Genomic DNA, 20366 nt, shown 5'->3' with positions numbered 1-20366 from the left:
CTTTCTTTCTTTCTTTCTTTCTTTCTTTCTTTCTTTCTTTCTTTCTTTCTTGTAACAATTAGTATAGCAGGATCCAACATGCTCTGTACCTCAATTATGTAATCATAAAGATGTATTTGGTCATTGAATGCCATTTCTGAAAGACTACTTGTATCCTTCTGCCCTCAATGTGTACATAAATTATTCTTATCAAGATTTTGTGGAGATTATAAAGTTGGTATATGGGTTGACAGTTATTTTCTTAGCTGCTTTTTCCTCCTTTTACAATAAGAAATTTTATGATTTTTTCCCAATAGTTCAGAACAGTCGCCTCTTTCAGATATCTTGAGAATTGATCCCTTAAATGCTTTTAAAATTGTGTTGCCTCCAGTGTGGAACTCCTCTATGGATAGCTGGTGTAATCCAACTGCTTTTCACATTTTTACTTTGTTTAGTGCAATTTCTGCTTCCTTGTGCAACACGTTGGAATTACAGTGTTGAGTTCAATTTTGGTGACTCTATGTAATTGATGGAGAAAACAGTCTGTCATAGAAAATCTTTACAGATTTTTTCATTTGTGTGTGTGTGTGCTTGTGTGTGTGTAGGGGGAATTGTCCTCATTTCATCTTTGATTTGGCTTAGTTTGGTCTTTTGACAAGCTTTCTATTATTTTATTTTTTCCCCTCCACTGCTTCTTCTCTCTTTTTTTGTATGAGGTTACATCACTCATAATCTTCCACCACCTTCTTCAATAAGGTTTTATTTTATCCCCCAAAAGTTTACATTGTAACCTAGTGTTGCCATTGACTACTTTATCTGCTTGGCAATGAGTTGAAGTGTGTCCTGGCTAACGTGGTTTCTAAGCTCTATTAGTCTTTTGTTGTCATGATTGATGGGTTTTGGTGTGCACAGCTAGATTTAGTCATAGTCAAAATTTAGCTGGAAGTGAGTTTATCTTTATCCTTCCCCCAAACTCTCCTCCATTAGCTAGCCCAATTTCTTTCTTCTTCTCCTAGGTTTTTTTTACCTACCCTAAAATATTAATTCTAAATCCCATCTTTTCTCTAGTCTAATTGTCAGTCAATTCATACTTAAGCATTAATTGAGGAACTAAATCATATCCCTTCTCAAGGGTATTTGAATTTTAAAAGGGGCTCTTTGATCTCCCTCTCTTCTTTGAGGAACTAGGGAACCCATACACATGAAACATTTCATATGCTGTCAGATTTGAATGATGTTTTGATTAATTTTGCTGAACTACTTTTTAATTTTATTTTAAATCTGTGTTATAGGAGGTGGCTCTCTAGGTAGGGAGAGAGGGAAGGGTATTTTAGAGAATGAGGGCAATATAAAAGCAAAATATGTTAATAAAATTGATTTATAAAAATGAGACTGCTTAGAGACAAAAATCTTTCAAGACAGTAAGAATTAAAGCTTTAATGTTGGATGGTATGACCCTGGTTTAGTCATTTACTGTCTACTTGGATCAGTCACTTAACTATGCCTCAGTTTCCTTTTGGGGCATGCTTCTGTCTTTTTAAAAACTCTCATTGTTTTGTTTCATTTAATTTTAATTTATGAATCCAATAGCATTCAATGAAATCTGGTTTTGTTTGAATTCTGAAATCAACTTCAATTTATTGAGATTTGTTCCAAACCAAACTGTTATAAATAATTTCCAGTATACAAAAATTGTTCTCTGCATGTGTGTTTTGCTATCCTAAGTGATTTTATTTTGTTAGAGTTGCTCCCTTGTTGGTGTTTCATTCACACCTATTAAACTATACTAGAATCTCACTGTAACACGTTCTGCAGGGCCATGTTGTAAGTGAAAATTTTTCAGTGAAGTCCTTCTGGTGCCTCTAATGAGAAGGTCTCCTTGAATAGGGTCAGTCTATGATAGACTTGTCCTGTATTGAATTCTCTTCCATTTAGTGAGAAATACAAGAAGATTCTAGTATACAGCTGTGCCTCCTTTGAATTGAAAAGCACCAGATTGTTTTTTTCTATCCCCTTTTATATCTGCCATCCTATTTACTTGATCCCTTCATCCCTATTAAACTGGATAAGAAAAGTCCCTTCTCAGCACTTAGCACAGTGGCTGGCATATTTGTTGTTGTTGTTCAGTCATTTCAGTTGTGTCTGACTCTTTGTGACCCCATTTGGGGTTTTCTTGGCAAATATACTAGAGTGGTTTGCCATTTCCTTCTCCAACTTATTTTATAAATGAGGAAACTGAGAAAACAGGGTTAAGTGACTTGCCCAGAGTCACACAGCTAGTAAATGTCTGAGGCTGGATTTGAACTCAGAAAGATGAGTCTTCCTGGCTCCTGGCCTGGCACTCTACCTACTGTGCCACCTAGCTGCCTCCACCTGGCATATAGAAGATGTTTAATAAATACAAGTTGAGTGACTGACTTCTTGACATCTTTGGCAAGGTTAAGAGATTATTGACATTTATACGGTGGAGAGAGAGAGAGAGAGAGACAGAGAGAGAGAGAGAGACAGAGGGACACACACACAGAGACAGAGAGAGAGATTTAAAAATGAAGTATTTATTGAACTTCTACTGTGTGCCAGGCAATGTTGCTAAGTCCAGCAGATACAAATAGAAGCAAGCAAGACAATCCCTCCCTTCAAGGAGTTTATATTCTAGAGGGGAAACACAACACTTACAAAAGGTGCAGGCAAGGTGAGGAGCCTGCCTAGCAGTGATGTGAATGCCTGAGCCCTGTGGAGAGCCCATCCATCACAGCCAGGGGTCCTGTTATAGGGAATCCAAGTTTCTGGTGGGAGTAGAAATGGTTGGAGAACAAGGCCATGTTGAAGAGACAATGGGGAAGTGATTTTACATACATTCATTCATTTGATTGTCACAAGCCTATGAGATTAATGCTTCAAGTATCATTACACCCAATTTACAGTTGAGGAAACTGAAGCTCAGATTAAGTGACTTGCCAAATGGTCATACAGCTAAATACTGTTAATGGTGGGATCTGAACCCACCGCCTCCTGACTCCATGACCTCCATGAAGCTGCCATGCTGCTGAGATTTTCCCCAATTACTGGAATTTACAGGTGTTTATCAAAATCATGTAATAACTCAGACTCAGGTTTGGGAAATCAGCAGAGTTCATGTACTTATAATATTCCATTTCATGTGTAGTGCAATGAAATGCTATCAGTTTGTATTAAGTCTCATTTAATTTAATGTGTTTACTGCTTAATAACTGTGTTAAGTAGGCTGTACTTTCCACACTAAATTGCTAAGTCTTATCGACTTTATCTCCACATTTTTGATATCCATTTTTTTTTGAGTCAGTAGTGGTTAAGTGAGTTACCCAGGGTCACACAGATAGCTAGTAAATGTCTGAGGCCGCATTTGAACTCAGGTCCTCCTGACTCCAGGGCCAGTGCTCTATCCACGGCACCACCTGGCTGCCCTGATATCCATTTTCTTATCTCCACTCACATGCCTGGCCTTCATCTTCTCATTGTGGTTGAGTCCCTTTTTTGACACTTAACTTTCCAGCTTGCGTGAAAGAGGGCATCACAGCACACAGTTATGTTTAAAGCAGGGCAAGAAGTTGGAAGGAAGGGGAGAAAAATGCATTTAGAATAAAGGGAGTTTGTTCACAGATCACATGTCACAAACCACAGCAGAAAGAAGCAGGAGGTAAGGTCAGGGAGAGAACAGGAGGAATAAGGAAAGTAAGACTGGGATGAGTCTGAGTGTGAAAAGAGATGATATTTTAAGGTGGGCATAGTATCATAAATAGATTTTTTTAAAAGGGCTGTTTAGAAGAGACCTGGGATGTTGAGCCAAAGCACACAGGTAGGACTGCTTCATAAGAGGGGATAGATGCATGTTGAAAGGCAAGGGATTGATTATAAAAGTGGATGTCCTGTCCTATGTGTACCAAATATCCACAACCTAAGGTAAGCAGCTCAGATGAAGACTAATGGATCATTTTTCTGGCTCCAAAAGATTAAGTGATCCTTGACACAAATGTGTAAATGATGGAGGTAATTGAGGAACTACTTGGGACAGCTTTGTGAGTTATTCCCTTAAAGCAAAAATTGCGTGTAAAGAGGGATGAGGGAAATTATTATTTGGGGATGAATTTTGACTACTCACAAGGTCATTTGTTTGAGCATGCCAAATTTTTTTTACTTGTGTAAATCTGATGAGTCTATTCTATTTTGGAGTTGTAGTAACTTAATTCTGATCTCTAACTCCGCTTAGGTGCCACCTCCTCCATGAAGCCTTCTTTCACCTCCTTAGTTGTTAGAGCTGTCTCATTCCTCACATTACCTTGTTTGTATACTTATTTCTATATGTTCTGTATTCTTTTCAGAAGAATCTGAGCTCCTTGAGAACAGGGACTTTTGTTTTGTCTTTCTATGCCCAATGCCTAACATAATGCCCCACAAATAATGGACCCTTAATAAGTATTAAGTTGAGCTGTGATATGGGCTCCTTTTCATTTCTCCTCAGGCCCACCGTAATACCTCCTCTGCAACCCTCTCAGCTGATAACTTGACCTCATATTTCACCAAAAAAAATTGAGCTCATTCTCTGAGTGCTCTGTTTCCACCTCACCCTCATCTTACACCACTCAGATGTCTTTCCCCACTATTTCCTTGTTCACTCCCATCTCACATGAAAAGGTCTTCTCCTTGCCAAGGTTAACCCCTCTACTTGCACAAAACATCCCAATCTCTCCTGTCTTCTTTACTAATTTGTCCCCTTTATCATCTCTGCTCTCACTAATTTTCAGTCTCTCCCTATGTGCTGGCTTTTTCCCTGTTGTTTGCTAATATGTCCATGGCTCCCCCATCCTTAAAAAAAACAAACAAACAAACCCAAAACCCTCACTTGATGTGCCCATCCTTGCTAGCTATTTCCCTATATCTCTTCTCCATTTCTACTTTCTCTCTTACTCTTCTAAATCTCTGCTCTCTGGTTTCTTAACAGATCCTTCAAGTGAAACTGATCTTTCTAAAGCCACTGATGATCTCTTAATTGTCAGATCTAATGACCTTTTCTCAATACACATCCTTCCTGATGTCTCTGTAGCCTTTGACATTTTTAATCATCCTCCTCTCTTTGATACTCTCTTATCTCTAGGTTTTCACGACACTGTTCTCTCCTGGTTCTCCTCCTCTCTGTCTGACAGCTCCTTCTCAGTCTGCTTTGCTGGATCTTCAGCCAGATTACTTCTGCTAACTGTGGGTATCCCCAAGGCTCTATTCTGGACCCTCTTCTCTTCTCCCTGTGTACTATTTCACTTGGTGAGCTCATCAGTTTCAGTGAATTCTATTTTTATCTCTATGCTGATGATTCTATGATCTACTTATCCAGTTCTAACCTCTCTACTAATTTCCAGTCTCACATTTCCAACGGCCTATTAGACATTGTGATTTGGATGTCTTACAGAAATCTTAATAGCATGTCTAAAGAAATCATTATCTTATTGCCCCAAACCCTCCCTTCTTCCTGACTTCCCTATGACTTTTGAGGGTACTACCATTACACTATTCTCTAAATCTTGCTGTCATTCTCAACTTGCATTCATCCCACATATCTAATCCATTGCCAAGGCTTCTTGTTTCTACTTTGCCAACATCTTTCACACACATATGTATATGTATATATAGATATCTGTGTCTACACACACACACACACACATAAACGTATATCCATGTATACAGATTCATAGATATAGACACACATATACATACATACACAAACACACATATCCCTTTTTCTTCTATGACACTGTCACCACCACTGCCACCACCTTGGTGAAGGTCATCATCACCTTATGCCTGGGCTATTGCAATAGCCTTCTCATTGATGTCTGTGCCTCAAGTCTTTCCACATTCCAATCCATCCTCTATTGATCTTCCTAAAGCACATATCTGACTGTATCACTTCCCCTCCTCAATTAACTCCAATTGTTCCTTTTAACCTCTAGCGTCAAATATAAAATCCTTTATAACCTGGCCCTTTCCTACCTTTTCAGTCTTCTTATTCTTTTCCTGTTTGAATACTCTATGATCCAGCACTACTTATCCTCTTATTGTTTCTTACATAGGACACTCTATTCCCAACTTCAGGTTTTTCTCTATGTCTGCATGTCTGGAATACTTTCTTTTCCTTCAAGTCTCAGTTACGGTCCTATCTTCTTTTCCCCTCTTAATAGTATTTTTTTCAGTTATGTGTACAGATCATTTTCAGCATTCATTTTTATAATATTTTGAGTTCCAAATTTTTCTCCCTCTCTCCTTCCCCTCCCTCTCCCCAAAACAGCAAACAATCTGATATAGGTTATGCATGTATGATCATATTAAACATATTTATACATTAGTCACATTAAGAAAGAAGAATCAGGACAAAAGGGAAAACCATGAGAAAGAAAAAAAAAACAAAAAACAAAAAAGGGAAAATGGTGTGCTTTCATCTGCATTCAGACTCCATAGTTCTTTCTCTGGGTGTGGATAGCATTTTCCATCAGTCTTTTGGACTTGTCTTGGATCATTGTATTGCTGAGAAGAGCTAAATTTATCATCATAGTTGATCATTGCACAATGTTGCTGTTACTGTGTACAATGTTCTCCTGGTTCTGCTCACTTCACTTAGCATCAGTTCATGTAAGTCTTTCCAGGTTTTTCTGAAATCTACCTGTTTATCATTTCTTATAGCACAAAAGTATTTCATTACATTAATTATACCACAACTTGTTCAGCCATCCCCCAATTGTTGGGCATCTCCTCAATTTCCAATTCTTTGCCACCACAAAAAAAGTTGCTATAAATATTTTTGCACACATGGGTCCTTTTCCCATTTTTATGATGTCTTTGGGATACAGAGCTAGTAGTGGATCAAAGGGTATGCAGAATTTTATAGCCTTTTGGGCATAGTTCCAAATTGCTTTCCTGAATGTTTGGATCAGTTCACAACTCCACCAACAATTCATTAGTGTTCCAATTTTCCCTCATCTTCTCCAAGATTTATCATTATCTTTTTCTGTCATATTAGCCTGATAGGTGTGAGGTGGTACCTCAGAGTTATTTTAATTTGCATTTCTCTAATCAATAGTGATTTAGAGCATTTTTTCATATAACTATAGATAACTTTAATTTCTTCATCTGAAAGCTGCCTGTTCATATCCTTTGATGGTTTATCAATTGGAGAATGAGAGTCCTACCTTCTGCAAGAAGCCTTTTCTAGTCCTCATTAATTTTAGAACCTTCCCTATGAGATTATGTACCTTGTTTATACATAGTTGTTTTCATGTTGCCTCCTGCTTTAGACTGTGAGCTGCTTGAGAAGCAAGGAGTGTCCTTTTTTGTTTTGTTTGTTTTTGCTTTTGTATCCTCAAAGCCTAATACACATAGTTGGCACATGGTAGGAGCTTAACAAATGCTAATTGTCCTCTCATAGGACACTATCTCTTGACTTCATGCATTTTCCATGGGTATCCCTCATACCTAGAATTCTCTTCCTCCTCATCTCTGTCTCCCACCTTCCCTGGCTTCCTTCAAAACAAGCTCAAATATTACATTCTGAAATAACATTCCCTCCTGTTCCCATTGCTAATGCTTTTTCTCTATGATTACATCACATTTATATTGTATATATATCTTATATATCCATAGTTATTTGCATGTTGTCTTCTCTATTAGAGTGTGGGATTTTTGCGAGCAGAGACTATGTTTTTGCTTTTCTTTGTATCCCCAGTGCTTAGCACATTCTTGCCAAATAGTAAGTACTTAATAAATATTTATTCACTATGTGAGCATATCAGTAGACATATCTCTTTTCAGTCTTAGACATCTACCTTTAAGGATTCAATGAAGCATTTCATAAACCCTTAATTAATACATCTGTATTTTGTAATTTTTCTGACAATATGATTAAGATTGAAAAGATAGTCACTGGAACATCAGACAATGAACACTAACTCTAACATAGTTTTTAAAAAATCAATTTCATTTTAATTAAGTATTCCAGATCTTGAAGATGAATATAATTAGTGCTTTGTTTTATAGTCATTATATTTCCCAACGGGTTTTCTGTAGCTAAGGCATATAATAAGCTTTCTATAGTTACTAGTAACATCTCCTTATCTCATACACCTTCTAGTTCCACAGTAAATGAAGAGGGTGATTTAATGTGGGTTTAGAGTTTCATTTTAAATTTCAGAAATTTTCTTGCATTGTTTTCTAGGATGATAAATTGGCTCCTGCACTTTTAAAAATTTGATTTTTGTAATACTGTTCAAGGAAAGTTACTTAAATCAGGAATCTATTTGCTTTTTACTTTCTAAGATGAGAGAAAAAGTGATTTTAATGTTTTGGGTAGCCTCTACATAAAAAACAATTAGAAAATCTACCTATTGACACATCTCTAGTATAGAACTGCTTTTGGATTCACTGTCCCAATTCCCATTCACATTGGTGGGTTGGATTCCCAGAGGGTGACTGAGTACTGCTATCTTCAGGGTTTTAGTAGTTATAAAACAATTCCTCACTCCTCCAATACTGGGGCATTCTCTCTTTGCACTCACAAAATTCCAGGGGGGAGAGTGGTCTTAAGTTGAAAGTACAATAGCCGTGAGGTACATATTTTACAGAAAACATGTGACTAAGAGATACCACCAGGAATCTTGGGGTTTTTTTCCTTGCATGGAATCCTCATGAAATTCCCTTTAGGTGTAGCTTTTTGCTTAGCTTGGTGGATCAGTGCTTTTCTGGATTCCATAACCAACATTTCTCTCCATCATGAGAGATCATGACATAGATGATGCCACTGTCGTAAGGAGGACTGTCTTTCCACCTTTGTCTTCAAGCACGTCCTTGGTCATTGGCCACCATCACTCTGGTGTAATCTGCTATTGACTCTGGCTGCTGGTGGGAACTTGTATAGCTCTGATGGATCTCCTTTTCACCTGGGCACTACCCTCTCAGAATGCTCATGGGCCTAATTGTTGTGAGGATCAAATGCGCTAATACTAGGTTGTTATGAGGCTCAAATGAGGTCATATTTGTAAAGTGCTTATCATAGTGCCTGTACATTGCAGGTATTTAATACATCCTTATTCTCTTCCCTTTCCACCTCCCCTAATATCAGGAATAAATAAGCACAAAAGAAACCAAGGTAATGTGCTGACAGACACATGGAAATTGAGGTGGGGAGTCATAGGCAATCATTCCTCCCCCTACTCAGCAGCTCACACCTGCCACCAGGAAGAAAAGCTAAAGGGCCAATTGAGGGCCAGATCACTCCATAAGCATGTATACTGAATTCCACCTCAGCAATTCATGAATCTTTAGGCCTTCTAGCCAGCCAGAAGATTCTTCATCACTACAATGCTCTGAATGACCGGGAAGGAAAAACCCAAGTAGACTCAAAGTCCTAGACTCATTGGTTGTCCTTTCCATAATACTGAAAGAAACACTACCTTTTAATTTCCTTTCCTACTAATCCACTTGCCACTACTTTTTTTACCAAGACCAGAGAAAACTGATACATTTCCTTGCAGACAAAGAGTATGTACCAATTCTTGGAAGCTCAAACATAGCAACTATTAAGAGAAGCATCCTCACCAAGCTCACTTGCCCAGTAAAAGAAGTAGCCTATGGACTAAAATTGATTCAACTTTTTGGATCTAAACTGAACGAAGTTTTGAATTATACTTAGGGGTAAACACTGGGCGATATAGAGTACTTGTATGTATTACAATGTCCTTATTTATATTTGAAAACCAGAAACAATTGAAAATATCAAAGCATTTCCAAATGGTGACGGAAATGGCAAAGGATAGATAATTCCTTCAAAATTTAAAGTAAACTAATTTTTTCATCTAAGCCAGATAAAGTATCTATACAGTATTGTTCATACACACACATCCAACAGGCATATGTATATATGTATTTAATTTGTATTGTACATGAGCATGCAATCAACACACATACTTATATATGATTCCCGAGTTTTAAAAAATCAATATTTTATATATGAGATAAAATGTCCATACAATGGCTAATGTTCATATATATATATACTTAGTTATGTGTTTATATGAGGACATGTAATATGTATACTTAATTTATATGATTATATACCAGCATATACTATATATAGGTGGTATGTGTACTATATATGTATACATATATATATAGCATATGTATATATAGGGTTCTTGAATTTAAAAAAAAAATAATATGACTTTAATATTCTATACCAGATAAAGTATTTGTAGAGTGACATGTTCAGATATGTATGTATATATAAACATACATGCATATAAATACTTAGATTTATATATTTATTTCATATATGTGGATTCATCATGTATATATACACAATATTATATATAATACACACACACACTTTATACCTCTCTACTTATGCTATAATTCAGCCATACCAGTCTGCTGCTACTTGTATTTGATACCCCATTTTCCTTCTCTGTACCATGGGACACACTGGATGTTTCCCATGCAAGAAATGCTTTCCCTCTTTAAACTTCTTGGGAAATCTTAAATTTCCTTCAGGACTCAATTTCAGCACCTACTTCTGCAGGAAGCTGCTAGTGCCTTCCCTACTGCCCCTAAGGTTACAATGCAGCTGCTTTATATATGGGTGGTGAGTGTGTGTGTGTGTGTGTGTGTGTGTAGTGTGCACCTATTTTCACGTACACACACATTTTATCTCCCCTAGTAGAATGTGAATACCTTGAGGCCATGAATTGCTTCACTTTTGTATTCATATGGTCTAGCACCTATCTACTTGTCTGCCTGTCTGTCTATCTGAACATTAGCCACTGAACATTAGCCACTATACAAAATATCTTATCTGGCTTAGATGAAATAATTAGTTTACCCCAAATTATGAAGGACTTACCTACCCTTTGCCATTTCCATTACCATCTAGGAATGTTTTTGAATTCTTGATTGTTTCTGGATTTTCAAATATGAATAAAGACAATATAATAAATTTTACACTGCCCAGTGTTTACCTCTAAGTATAATTCAAAGCTTCATATAGCTTAGATCGAAAAGTTGAACTGATATTAGCCCATAGATGACTTCTTTTCCTGGGGACACTGTGGCAAGCAAGCATGATGAGGATGTTTCTGTTAATAGTTGTTCCGTGTGAACTTCAAGGAATTCACACACATACTTTCTGTCTGAAAGGCAATTTGTCTGTTTACTCTGGTTTGTCATAATGACGTGGCAGGTTCCTGATGGATCAGGAAGAAGGAAAAATGAGATTTCTTTCCCAAATAGGTCAATAAGAACATTTTCTAATTGCTTTTTTATGTGAAAGTTTTAATAGATAGAGGTACACATATGTCTGTATCTACATATATCTGTACATTCATATACATGGATTTAGACATGTAGGAGATTGCATGAAAGCGATTAAAGTAAGTGTAAATGCTATGCTATGCTGTATCTTTATGTATTATCTATCTATATGATCATACTCCATTCAATCCTTCTTTGTTGAGTCAACTTTGCGTTTCTTCCACTCTCCAAAAGCACTCAGATTTACTGACTTGGCATTACAATATTTGTAGGGAAATGCTTTATCACACTCTTCTGATCTCAGTTATTTACCTTATTGGCTCTTTTTTTTCCTAGAACTAAGTTAGCTCCTTCTCCCCCTCCTCCCCCTCCTTCTTCCCCTCCCCCCCCTCCTCCTCCTTCTTCTTCTGGCACTTTACTGGGTCTCTTAGGACAAATTTCTCTGAAAATGTTAGCTCTAAACTTTTGGAATATGACTGAGTATATCTTTGAGAGATTTTCATTTTATCTCATGGTGATTTAATACTCCTAGGGAAAAGAATAATAAAATGGTTTAAAAGTGGAATCACAAGTACATTTTGCAGTATTTCTAGCCCATTGTTTTTGTAGAGCACTTAAGAATCTATGAAGTAGGAACAAAACTACCTGTTTAAAAAACAAAATAATAAGAAGATTATGAATCTTTGGCATTATGTCAAAAGATAAATAAAAGGAATGGATTCTTGGCACATTATGTAAAGTAAACTATAAGCATGATAATCTTTTCCCTTAAATGAGAGATATTAAAGAGCTTAAGGTTTCTTCTTATTTGGCTTTCTTTGATGGACTCTTAGTAACTTATAAATTCTATCTCCTCTCTATGATATACCCACAGTAAATTAGAATCAGCTAACGTATTTAAGAGACATTTCTTAGATTAGATAAGAAATTATATTCTCTCAGAAGGAAAATTATAAATAAGATCATTTTGCAATAACAGAATTTATTCAACTTCTTACCAACTCTTTGGTTAAATTCAGGTATTAACACGTTTTTAGGGTGGGTGCAGTGGAAGATTTCATTGTGGTACAGTGAAAGGTATAGTGGATTTAGAATTAGTGACCCAGCTTCAAATCTCAGTCTTGCTATCACTAGTGACCTTTGTGACCATGATCAAGTCACCTCCCCTCTCTAGGTCTCAGTTTCCTGATATAGAAAAGAAGAGAGTTGTATTAAATGGCATCTCAGGGTTTCTTCCAGCTTTAAATAAATATTCCCATCTACTTTCAAATAGAATCCAATGATATCAAAACTAGTTACAGCATCCCCATTTTAGAGATGAGGGAACTGAGCCCCAGAAAGGACAAAAAAAAACTTGCTCCAAGTTGCACAAGTTGGCATAAAATTCAGAAATCAAATTTTAAGTATTTCCATCAGGTACGTTGCCTATCTGTCCTAAGATAACACACACACACACACACACACACACACACACACACACACTCACATAATACCGGTGCCCCTAATTTGGACTCTTTTTTCAAATTGCTAAAGTTTCTAGCAGTTCTTCAGTATGGAAGAATATTCACTTGGATTGTTTACTGCCTATAGCATTCATTTTGGCAGTTACTATCTTACATTTTTATTTAATTCCCTCATGTATTCATGACATTTCTCTCCAACTAGATTGTAAGCTTCTGGAAGGCAGAATTCATAGTATGTATTTCTTCTGGATCCCCTATCATCCAAGAGTGGTGATATACTTAAGAAGTACCCAGTGAATATGAGTGTAATGAATGAATTAATGAATTTTATATTCTAAAATCTGATCTACACAGCTAAAGAAAGCAAGTCACACTGTTACTCAGTGCATTTGGACCCTATTGATAGCTGATTTGACTATGTAATTAAAATGAAAGCCTTAAAAATTACTTTGTATCTTCTCTACAGAATGCAGTGGTTCATTGATTTGAATATATCATATATGTGTAAATACAAAAGTCCTATGCACTAAAGAAAATATGCAAACGAGTAAAAAATGTCATAGTTGGTTTTGAGTATGAAGTAGGGTTAGAAATAGAGTATGAAATGGAATTAAAATAGATTTATATTGTTGTTTTATTCACGAAATTTGACCAAAGTCTCTGAATCAAATTCGAAAGAAGAAATTAAGGTTTATCAATGTGATGTGCTTATTTTGGCATTTAAAAATAATCTGATGACAGTTTTCTCTTTGGCCTTTTGTTATGTAGAAAATCAGAACTAAGTTCTTTACTGTCCTTTAAAAGTTGTGAGGGTGATATTGAGAGATAGTATTCTTACCAGCCAACTATAGATAAATATATTTTCTTGGAAAATGCATCCTTATATTTAAAATTTTGAAGTATACAATGAAACTTCTTCAAGGATTTATGATTTCATCTTGTGTGGGTATTTCCAGTGATGATTCAGATCATAGCCTCTCCAAGATTTTTTGTGGTTAACATATGTGTGTGTGTATGTATGTATGTATGTATGTATGTATATGTATGTAATCTGGTATCCAGTCCTCTAGTGATGAATCTTTTTTTGGACTTAGGCTAGTATTTATCTTATAGAAATACATACAGTACATTTCTTGGTCTGTACTTACCTTTTCCAGATTGTTAGGAGATGCCAGAGCTTATTCACCACTTAGATAATCTTCATGAATCTGGGGTCACTTCTATGCCACAATGAGACATTATGGAAGATACATTCTAGTATTAAGATTCAACACGGTTAAGGGTTGACCAGTCAAAATTTGGTGCTGAGTAATGTTATCTAGTCACAGCACCCTGAAAAAATTAGTATGACTTCCAAGAGCTTACCTCACTATCAGGCTCTAGGGAGAATTTGGTTCAGTTTATTATATGGTGAAATAAAGTCCAAGGGAACATTTTTTATCATTCTAATGTGAAACTTTATCTGAAATTACTGTATGTAAATATGAAAGATTAGAATTCTACTTAAAATTTTTAGCTGTGGTCTGAGCCTCCATATCTCATATATGGTGATTATAAGAAAATCTTTAGGAAATACATATTTTCTTTGTTCTTTTAAAGAATGTCTTAAAAACTTTATCCTTTATGTCTTTGACTAGGTCAATTAATATAAGACTAGCAACTACCAATGATGTACCTAATGTTAAAAATCTCATCAGAACCCTTAATCTGAATCAAAACATAATGGAGGATTTTGCAAAATATAATATGGCTCGGAGAGATCCAGTAAGTACACAATTAGCAGAATTGATTGTTTTATTTTACAATATGATGCCACTTTCTTTCCTGAGTAATGCATGCTCATTAGCAAAGGAGAACACTAAATGTGCTTTTCGTTTTAATATTGTTTTCTTAAATACAGTTGGGGTAACTTGCCCATACACTAGAAATGTTGCATCTTAAGATGGCCTTTTATAGTTTTATACCTGAAGTTGGCTCCTTTTTATCTTTTATACAAGTACCCATGCAATAAATTCCTGCTTGAGTTTAGTTCTGGGAAAAATTTCAGCTTTGCAAATAAATTCATATGCTTTCTATTGCTAGGAAATGTAAACTACGTAATGTGGGATGTTTTTCATTTTACTGTAGATTCCAGGAAACTTAGAACCAAATTGAGTGCCCAGATGTGGTACTCTTCTAGGCTCAGGTGCGTGATAGCATCTTTTTCATCTACTTCCTTTAAATAGTTTCTCCTCTTGATTCCTAATTATCTTCCTTTGTACTGTGTTTTAACTGTTTCAAGACCTCTTGGAAGAATGAATGCAAGGCACACATCTTGAAGAAAGTAGTATGTACATAACATGACTAACCCAATATCAGTGGAAAGTATGGCTTGTGTTATTTTGCCATGTAGTGGATTACATTGATTCATTCATAATATTTTATCTGGTCCCTTTTATAACATTTATGAAGTAGCTACATCTGAACTTTTTTTCTGTATGAAAGTAACTGGCTTTTATTGGAAGTATACTGACAGTTTGTGTCAGCACTAATAACCTAGCTTATTCAATTGAATTAATTAGCCTAATTTAAAATAATGCATAGAATTTTTTAAAAAATTTCTCCTTTTAGTGTAGTGCTCTGTAGCACCATCCTGTGCCATATTTAGATTATAATTTATTCAAGAATATAAAATCAATTTTTAGTGTAGGGAGTATATGTAGGGGAGGTCTTGGGCTGACTAGAATACATTCAGAAGGTTTTTTGTTTGTTTGTTTGTTTATGTTACTGGCAGATATACTGTGAAGAATGTGGGCCAGGAGGAAGACGAAGGTATTTTACCTTCCTTGCTTGGCCCCTCTTTTTGCTGAGATTCCTTTGCATGGCACTGGGAAGATTTTAGGAGTGAATTGGGCTTTGTAGCCCCAGTCTCAACACAGCTTTTATGGCAGCTAGGTATAATGAATAGAGTGATAGACCTGGAGTCAGGAATACCTGAGTTCAAATCCAGCCTTGGATAATTACTAACTGAGTGATCCTGGGCAAATAACTTAATGTCTGTCTGCCTCAGCTTCCTTGTCTCTAAAATGGGGATAATAATAGCACCTACCTCCCAGGGTTGTTGTGAGGACAACATGAGATAATATTTTTATAGTACTTTGCAAACTTACATAAATGCTACCTGCTATAATTAGTTGTTTGGGGGGTCGGTGCAATAGGGCTCACATAAAGGTGTTTTATGGACATAGGATCACAATCAGGGGTTAAGAGGGAGTTGCAAGGAATTTTATAAGTCTAAGGGAGATTATCATTTGGAAAAAAGAGACTTCGAATCAGCACCAAATGGAGGCAGTCAAAAGAATAGTCTTAATCTTCACCTGGGCCACTCTAGGCTTTGTTCAGTTGTTCTTATCTAATAGACTCAGAGATGTGCTAAAAGAACTCATCTTGTATTAGTCAGTCAGTGAACTAGCATTTATTAAGCACTTGCTATGTACCAGGTATTGTGGCAGGCGCTGGGGATACAAATAAAGGCAGAAAGTCCCTGTTTTCAAGGAGCACACAGTCTAATGGGGGAGATAATATGCAAACAATGTGCTGCATAAATTGGAAATAAACAGCAGAATGAAAGGACTAGAATAGAGGTAGATGAGGAACGGCTTCTTATAGAATAAGAGACTTTAACTAAGATTTGAAGGAAGCCAAGGAAGCCTGGAGGTGGAGATGAAGAGGGAGAAGATTGCAGGCATGATAGACATCCCCCAGAACCAGGAAACATGGATTGTTTTGTATGAGGGCCAGCAAGGAGAGCAAGGAGAGATTGTAGAGTGTGTGTGTGTGTATGTGTGTGTGCGCGCAAGCGCGCGTGCGCGTGAGGAATGGGGATAAAGTGTAAGAAGTCAGGAAAGGTAGGAAGGGCTCAGGTTAGGAAGGGCTTTAAAAGCCAGAGGGCTTTATATTTGATTCTAGAGGGAACATGGAGCCATTGGAGTTTATTGAACAGAGGTAAGGAGGGGGGAACATGGTCAGACCTGCCCTTTAGGAAGTTCAGTTTGACAGCTGAGTGGAGGATGGACTGGAATGGGAAGTGACTTAAGGTATAAAAAACATCCCCAAGCTTTTGCAATATTCCAGGATGAGGTGATAAGAGTCTGCACCATGATTGTGGCTGTGGTAGAGGAGAGAAGGAAGTGTAGGTGAGAGATATTATAAAGGTAGAAATGACATGATGACAACTTTATTGTGTATGAGGGATGAGAGTGACAAGTTAAGGATCACACCTAGGTTGCAAGCTGGGTGACTGGGAGCATAGTGGGTGCTCTGTTACAGTAACGAGGAAATTAAGAAGACGTGTTAGTTTGGCAGGTAAAGATAATGAGTTCAGTTTTTGGATGTGTGAGTTCAAGAAGTCTATGTGGCATCCAATTTGAGATGTCCAAATCATGGTTGAAGATGTGTGACTAGAAGTCAGGAGAGAGGTTAGGGCTGGATAAATAGATTTGAGAATCAACAGCATAGAGATGATAATTGAATCCAGGGAAACTGATGAGATCACCAAGTGAAATAGTATAGAAGAAGAAGAGAAGAGGTCCCAGGATAGAGTCTTGATGGACACCTGTATTTAACGGGCATGTCCAAGAAGACTGAGGCAGAAGACTGAGGCAGAGTGGTTAGACAGGTGGAAAGAGAACCAGGAGAGAGCAGTGTCATGAAACCTTCATGACCAGTGTCATGAAAACATGAAAACTACACTCCTTTGCAGAAGGGCATGACAAGTCAAAGCCTAGATGACAAAGTTATTGTCCTCGAAGCCCACATTTCCCCTATATTTTAAGAATAAAGCTGCCCAAAGCAACACCTTGTTGTGTCTTTATATTCATATTACAATGGGTCAAACAATGTCAGAGACTTCAACAGTATTAAAGCACTTCATAAGGTCATCTAATCCATACCTTTGCCGTTATGCAAAGGTAAGGCAATATCTCCATTTTACAGATGAAACTGCTAAGATTGAGGAAAATTAAGGTCACTTAGCTATGAAGTAGAGGAAAGAAGGAGAAGGATTTAAACCTAAATTTCTTGCCTTAAATCTTTTTTCCAATGAATTATGCTTTAAGCAAGTACTTTTTTTTCCCCATAACAATGAAGACAAGTTTACAGTAGGTAAAGAAATGAAAGCTTGACTAATCACCCTATAAAGCTTTTCCTTTCTCTTAAAAGCTTTAAGAAGAGAACATCATACATGGCACTACCCTGTTCATGAAGATGCCTCATCAATATTTATGATATTCAATTAAAGTAAATCTTATGACTCTGAGGATTCCCATTCCCCTCCCCTAACAGGTTTTTTGTTTTGTTTTGTTTGTTTGTTTGTTTTTTGGTGAGGCAATTGGGGTTAAGTGACTTTCCCAGAGTCACACAGCTAGTTAAGTGTCATGTGTCTGAGGCCAGATTTGAACTCAGGTCCTCCTGATTCCAAGGTCAGTGCTCTATCCACTGTGCTACATAGCTGACCTTGCCCTAACAGGTTTTTAAACAAATAATTTTGGTCTAAGTCCAAGACTGATCACTAGTTGAAGCTTTGCTAGGAATTAAAATAATTTATTATTAGCTAATAATAAAAAAATTTAAAACCTAACAATCTATTGACATCTTTTCAGGATGGGACAACAGTACAGACATTTGTTGCTGAAGTTTTAAATCAGATAGTTGGGGTTTCTGTCATCAGAACTGAAATGGTAAATATTTTTTAAATTTTACTCATTTGCTTGATTATTATTTTTAACATTAATTAACACAAAGAGGTAATGAAATTATACCTTTCCAAGTTTTGTTTTAAATTTAATGTGAATAGGACTCCATTTCTTAGGCATATAAATTGTTATTGCTTATGTCCAATTTGTTTATAAATTGGGTAGCCTTCAAATCTTTTTGTTAACTTAAAAAGATAAATTGTATTAGGTCCATTCCTATAATGTTTTAATAAAAAATGCTTAAAAACATACTTGTTAGTTTGAAAAAAAGGTGGGGTATGGTATTGAAGTAGACAAAAATATGTCCCGTCTTAACTGGATCTGGAGCATAGCAAATTAGGCAATGCCTTATGCCTGCACAGGAAAGGGAAGGCTGATGGTGCTGAAAACAGTCTAGGGCACTTTTACATTTTTGTCTCAGGTCATCTCTACTGAACACAGATTAATTCCGTTTGCTTGCATTCTTTAACCCCCAGGTCTTTTTAGTTATGTTTAAAAATGTAGGAAATAACAAGAAGTACTTAACAGATGAATAGCCAAGTGATTAAAATGATATGTACACATAGGTATGAAGAAATACAGGTAGATTCTTTCCAATTAACATTCCATCTCACATTCCCTCACACCTTTTCTCTACATTTCGGGCATGTCAGCCACACATGCCAATGGAACAAGTCAAATACCTAATGAAAACACAGCACATTTGCCTCTTCTCTAAGTGAGTGCATTGCTGGCAAAGAAAACTGTAGACAAGGTTGGTGAACCATTACCTTGTTTTCCCTTAGCACAATTAATATAGATGAGTCCTTCATTCCCAGTGATTTCAGAAAAGCCTTGATGAAAAGACTAGATAAAAGGAGATGAAGGGTAGGGATCAGAATTAGGCCAATCAAAACAAGGCTAATTAGTTGTACCTACTTCAAGAATCTGTGATTTTGTCCTGTGGGTACTAGCTCCCAAAAATGCAGGTTGTAACTCCTTCATTTGGGGGAGTTGCTATGGCCCCCAAATTCACCCCTCTGTGACCAAACTTGGTAATGAGCTTCTCAGAGGACAGCTGACATACAGTAATCATCAGGTCCCTACCCAAAGCCTTTCTCGCTTGAGAGAACCTGCTAGAGTTTGTCTTCTCCAGGCACAGCCCTTGAGGATCCAGGATTGCTTCCAACTCAGAACTCGATACCAGAGTAGGACTTTAGTGGAAGTATATGTGCTGAAGGACATACCAAATATTTCCTGAAAATATGTACAGATTCTGACTAGTCATAACAAATTCACATTTCAGCTGGAAGTCTATTAAATGCTATCAAAGATTCTCAACTCGTGTATAATTCAGAAATGTAAAAAAATGTTGAGGATTAGACTGATATCTACACGTTTGTAGGTATCAGTCATGCATGTATCTATACACAATAATCCAAAGAGGCAGAGACAGACAGGTGAGACATAGTGGAGTCATAGATACAAGGCTGCCCTGGGGGTCAGAAAGACCTGTGTTTAAATCCTCAACATAATATATACAGGCTGTGCAACCCTGGTCAAGTCACTTAACCACTCATTGTCCTAGTCTTTGAGAGTAGAAGTTGCCGAGCAAGAGCTGATCTGCATTGGCAAATGGAGTTTCCTCGCCAGGAATTCAGTAAGACAAGTACATACAGTCAAACCTTGGAGATATTGTGGGTTCAGCTCCAGACCATTGCAATAAAGCAAATTTTACAATAAAATGAGTCACATGAATTTTTTGGTTTCCCAGTGCATATAAAAGTTATACTGTAGTCTATCAAGTATGAAATAGCAGCATGTCTAAAAAATGTACATGCCTTAATTAAAAATATTTTATAGCTTAAAAAAATGCTGACCATCATCATCT

At 36.7% G+C, this 20366-nt stretch overlaps 1 protein-coding gene across 1 annotated transcript in view; it reads left to right on the top strand.

Moving 5' to 3' along the window:
* Nucleotides 1-20366, top strand: part of CFAP61 (cilia and flagella associated protein 61) — a 338893-nt gene that overhangs the window by 103971 nt on the left and 214556 nt on the right. Inside the window, exons 14-15 of the mRNA XM_027840405.1 lie at nucleotides 14402-14528; nucleotides 18404-18481. Coding sequence (XP_027696206.1) covers nucleotides 14402-14528; nucleotides 18404-18481 — 205 coding nt within the window. The remainder of the gene's footprint in view (nucleotides 1-14401; nucleotides 14529-18403; nucleotides 18482-20366) is intronic.

The sequence above is a fragment of the Vombatus ursinus genome, unplaced genomic scaffold, assembly GCF_900497805.2.
Source record: "Vombatus ursinus unplaced genomic scaffold, bare-nosed wombat genome assembly UNPS02014841.1, whole genome shotgun sequence".
Lineage (NCBI taxonomy): Eukaryota > Metazoa > Chordata > Mammalia > Diprotodontia > Vombatidae > Vombatus > Vombatus ursinus.
This window is presented reverse-complemented; position numbering and strand designations above follow the sequence as displayed.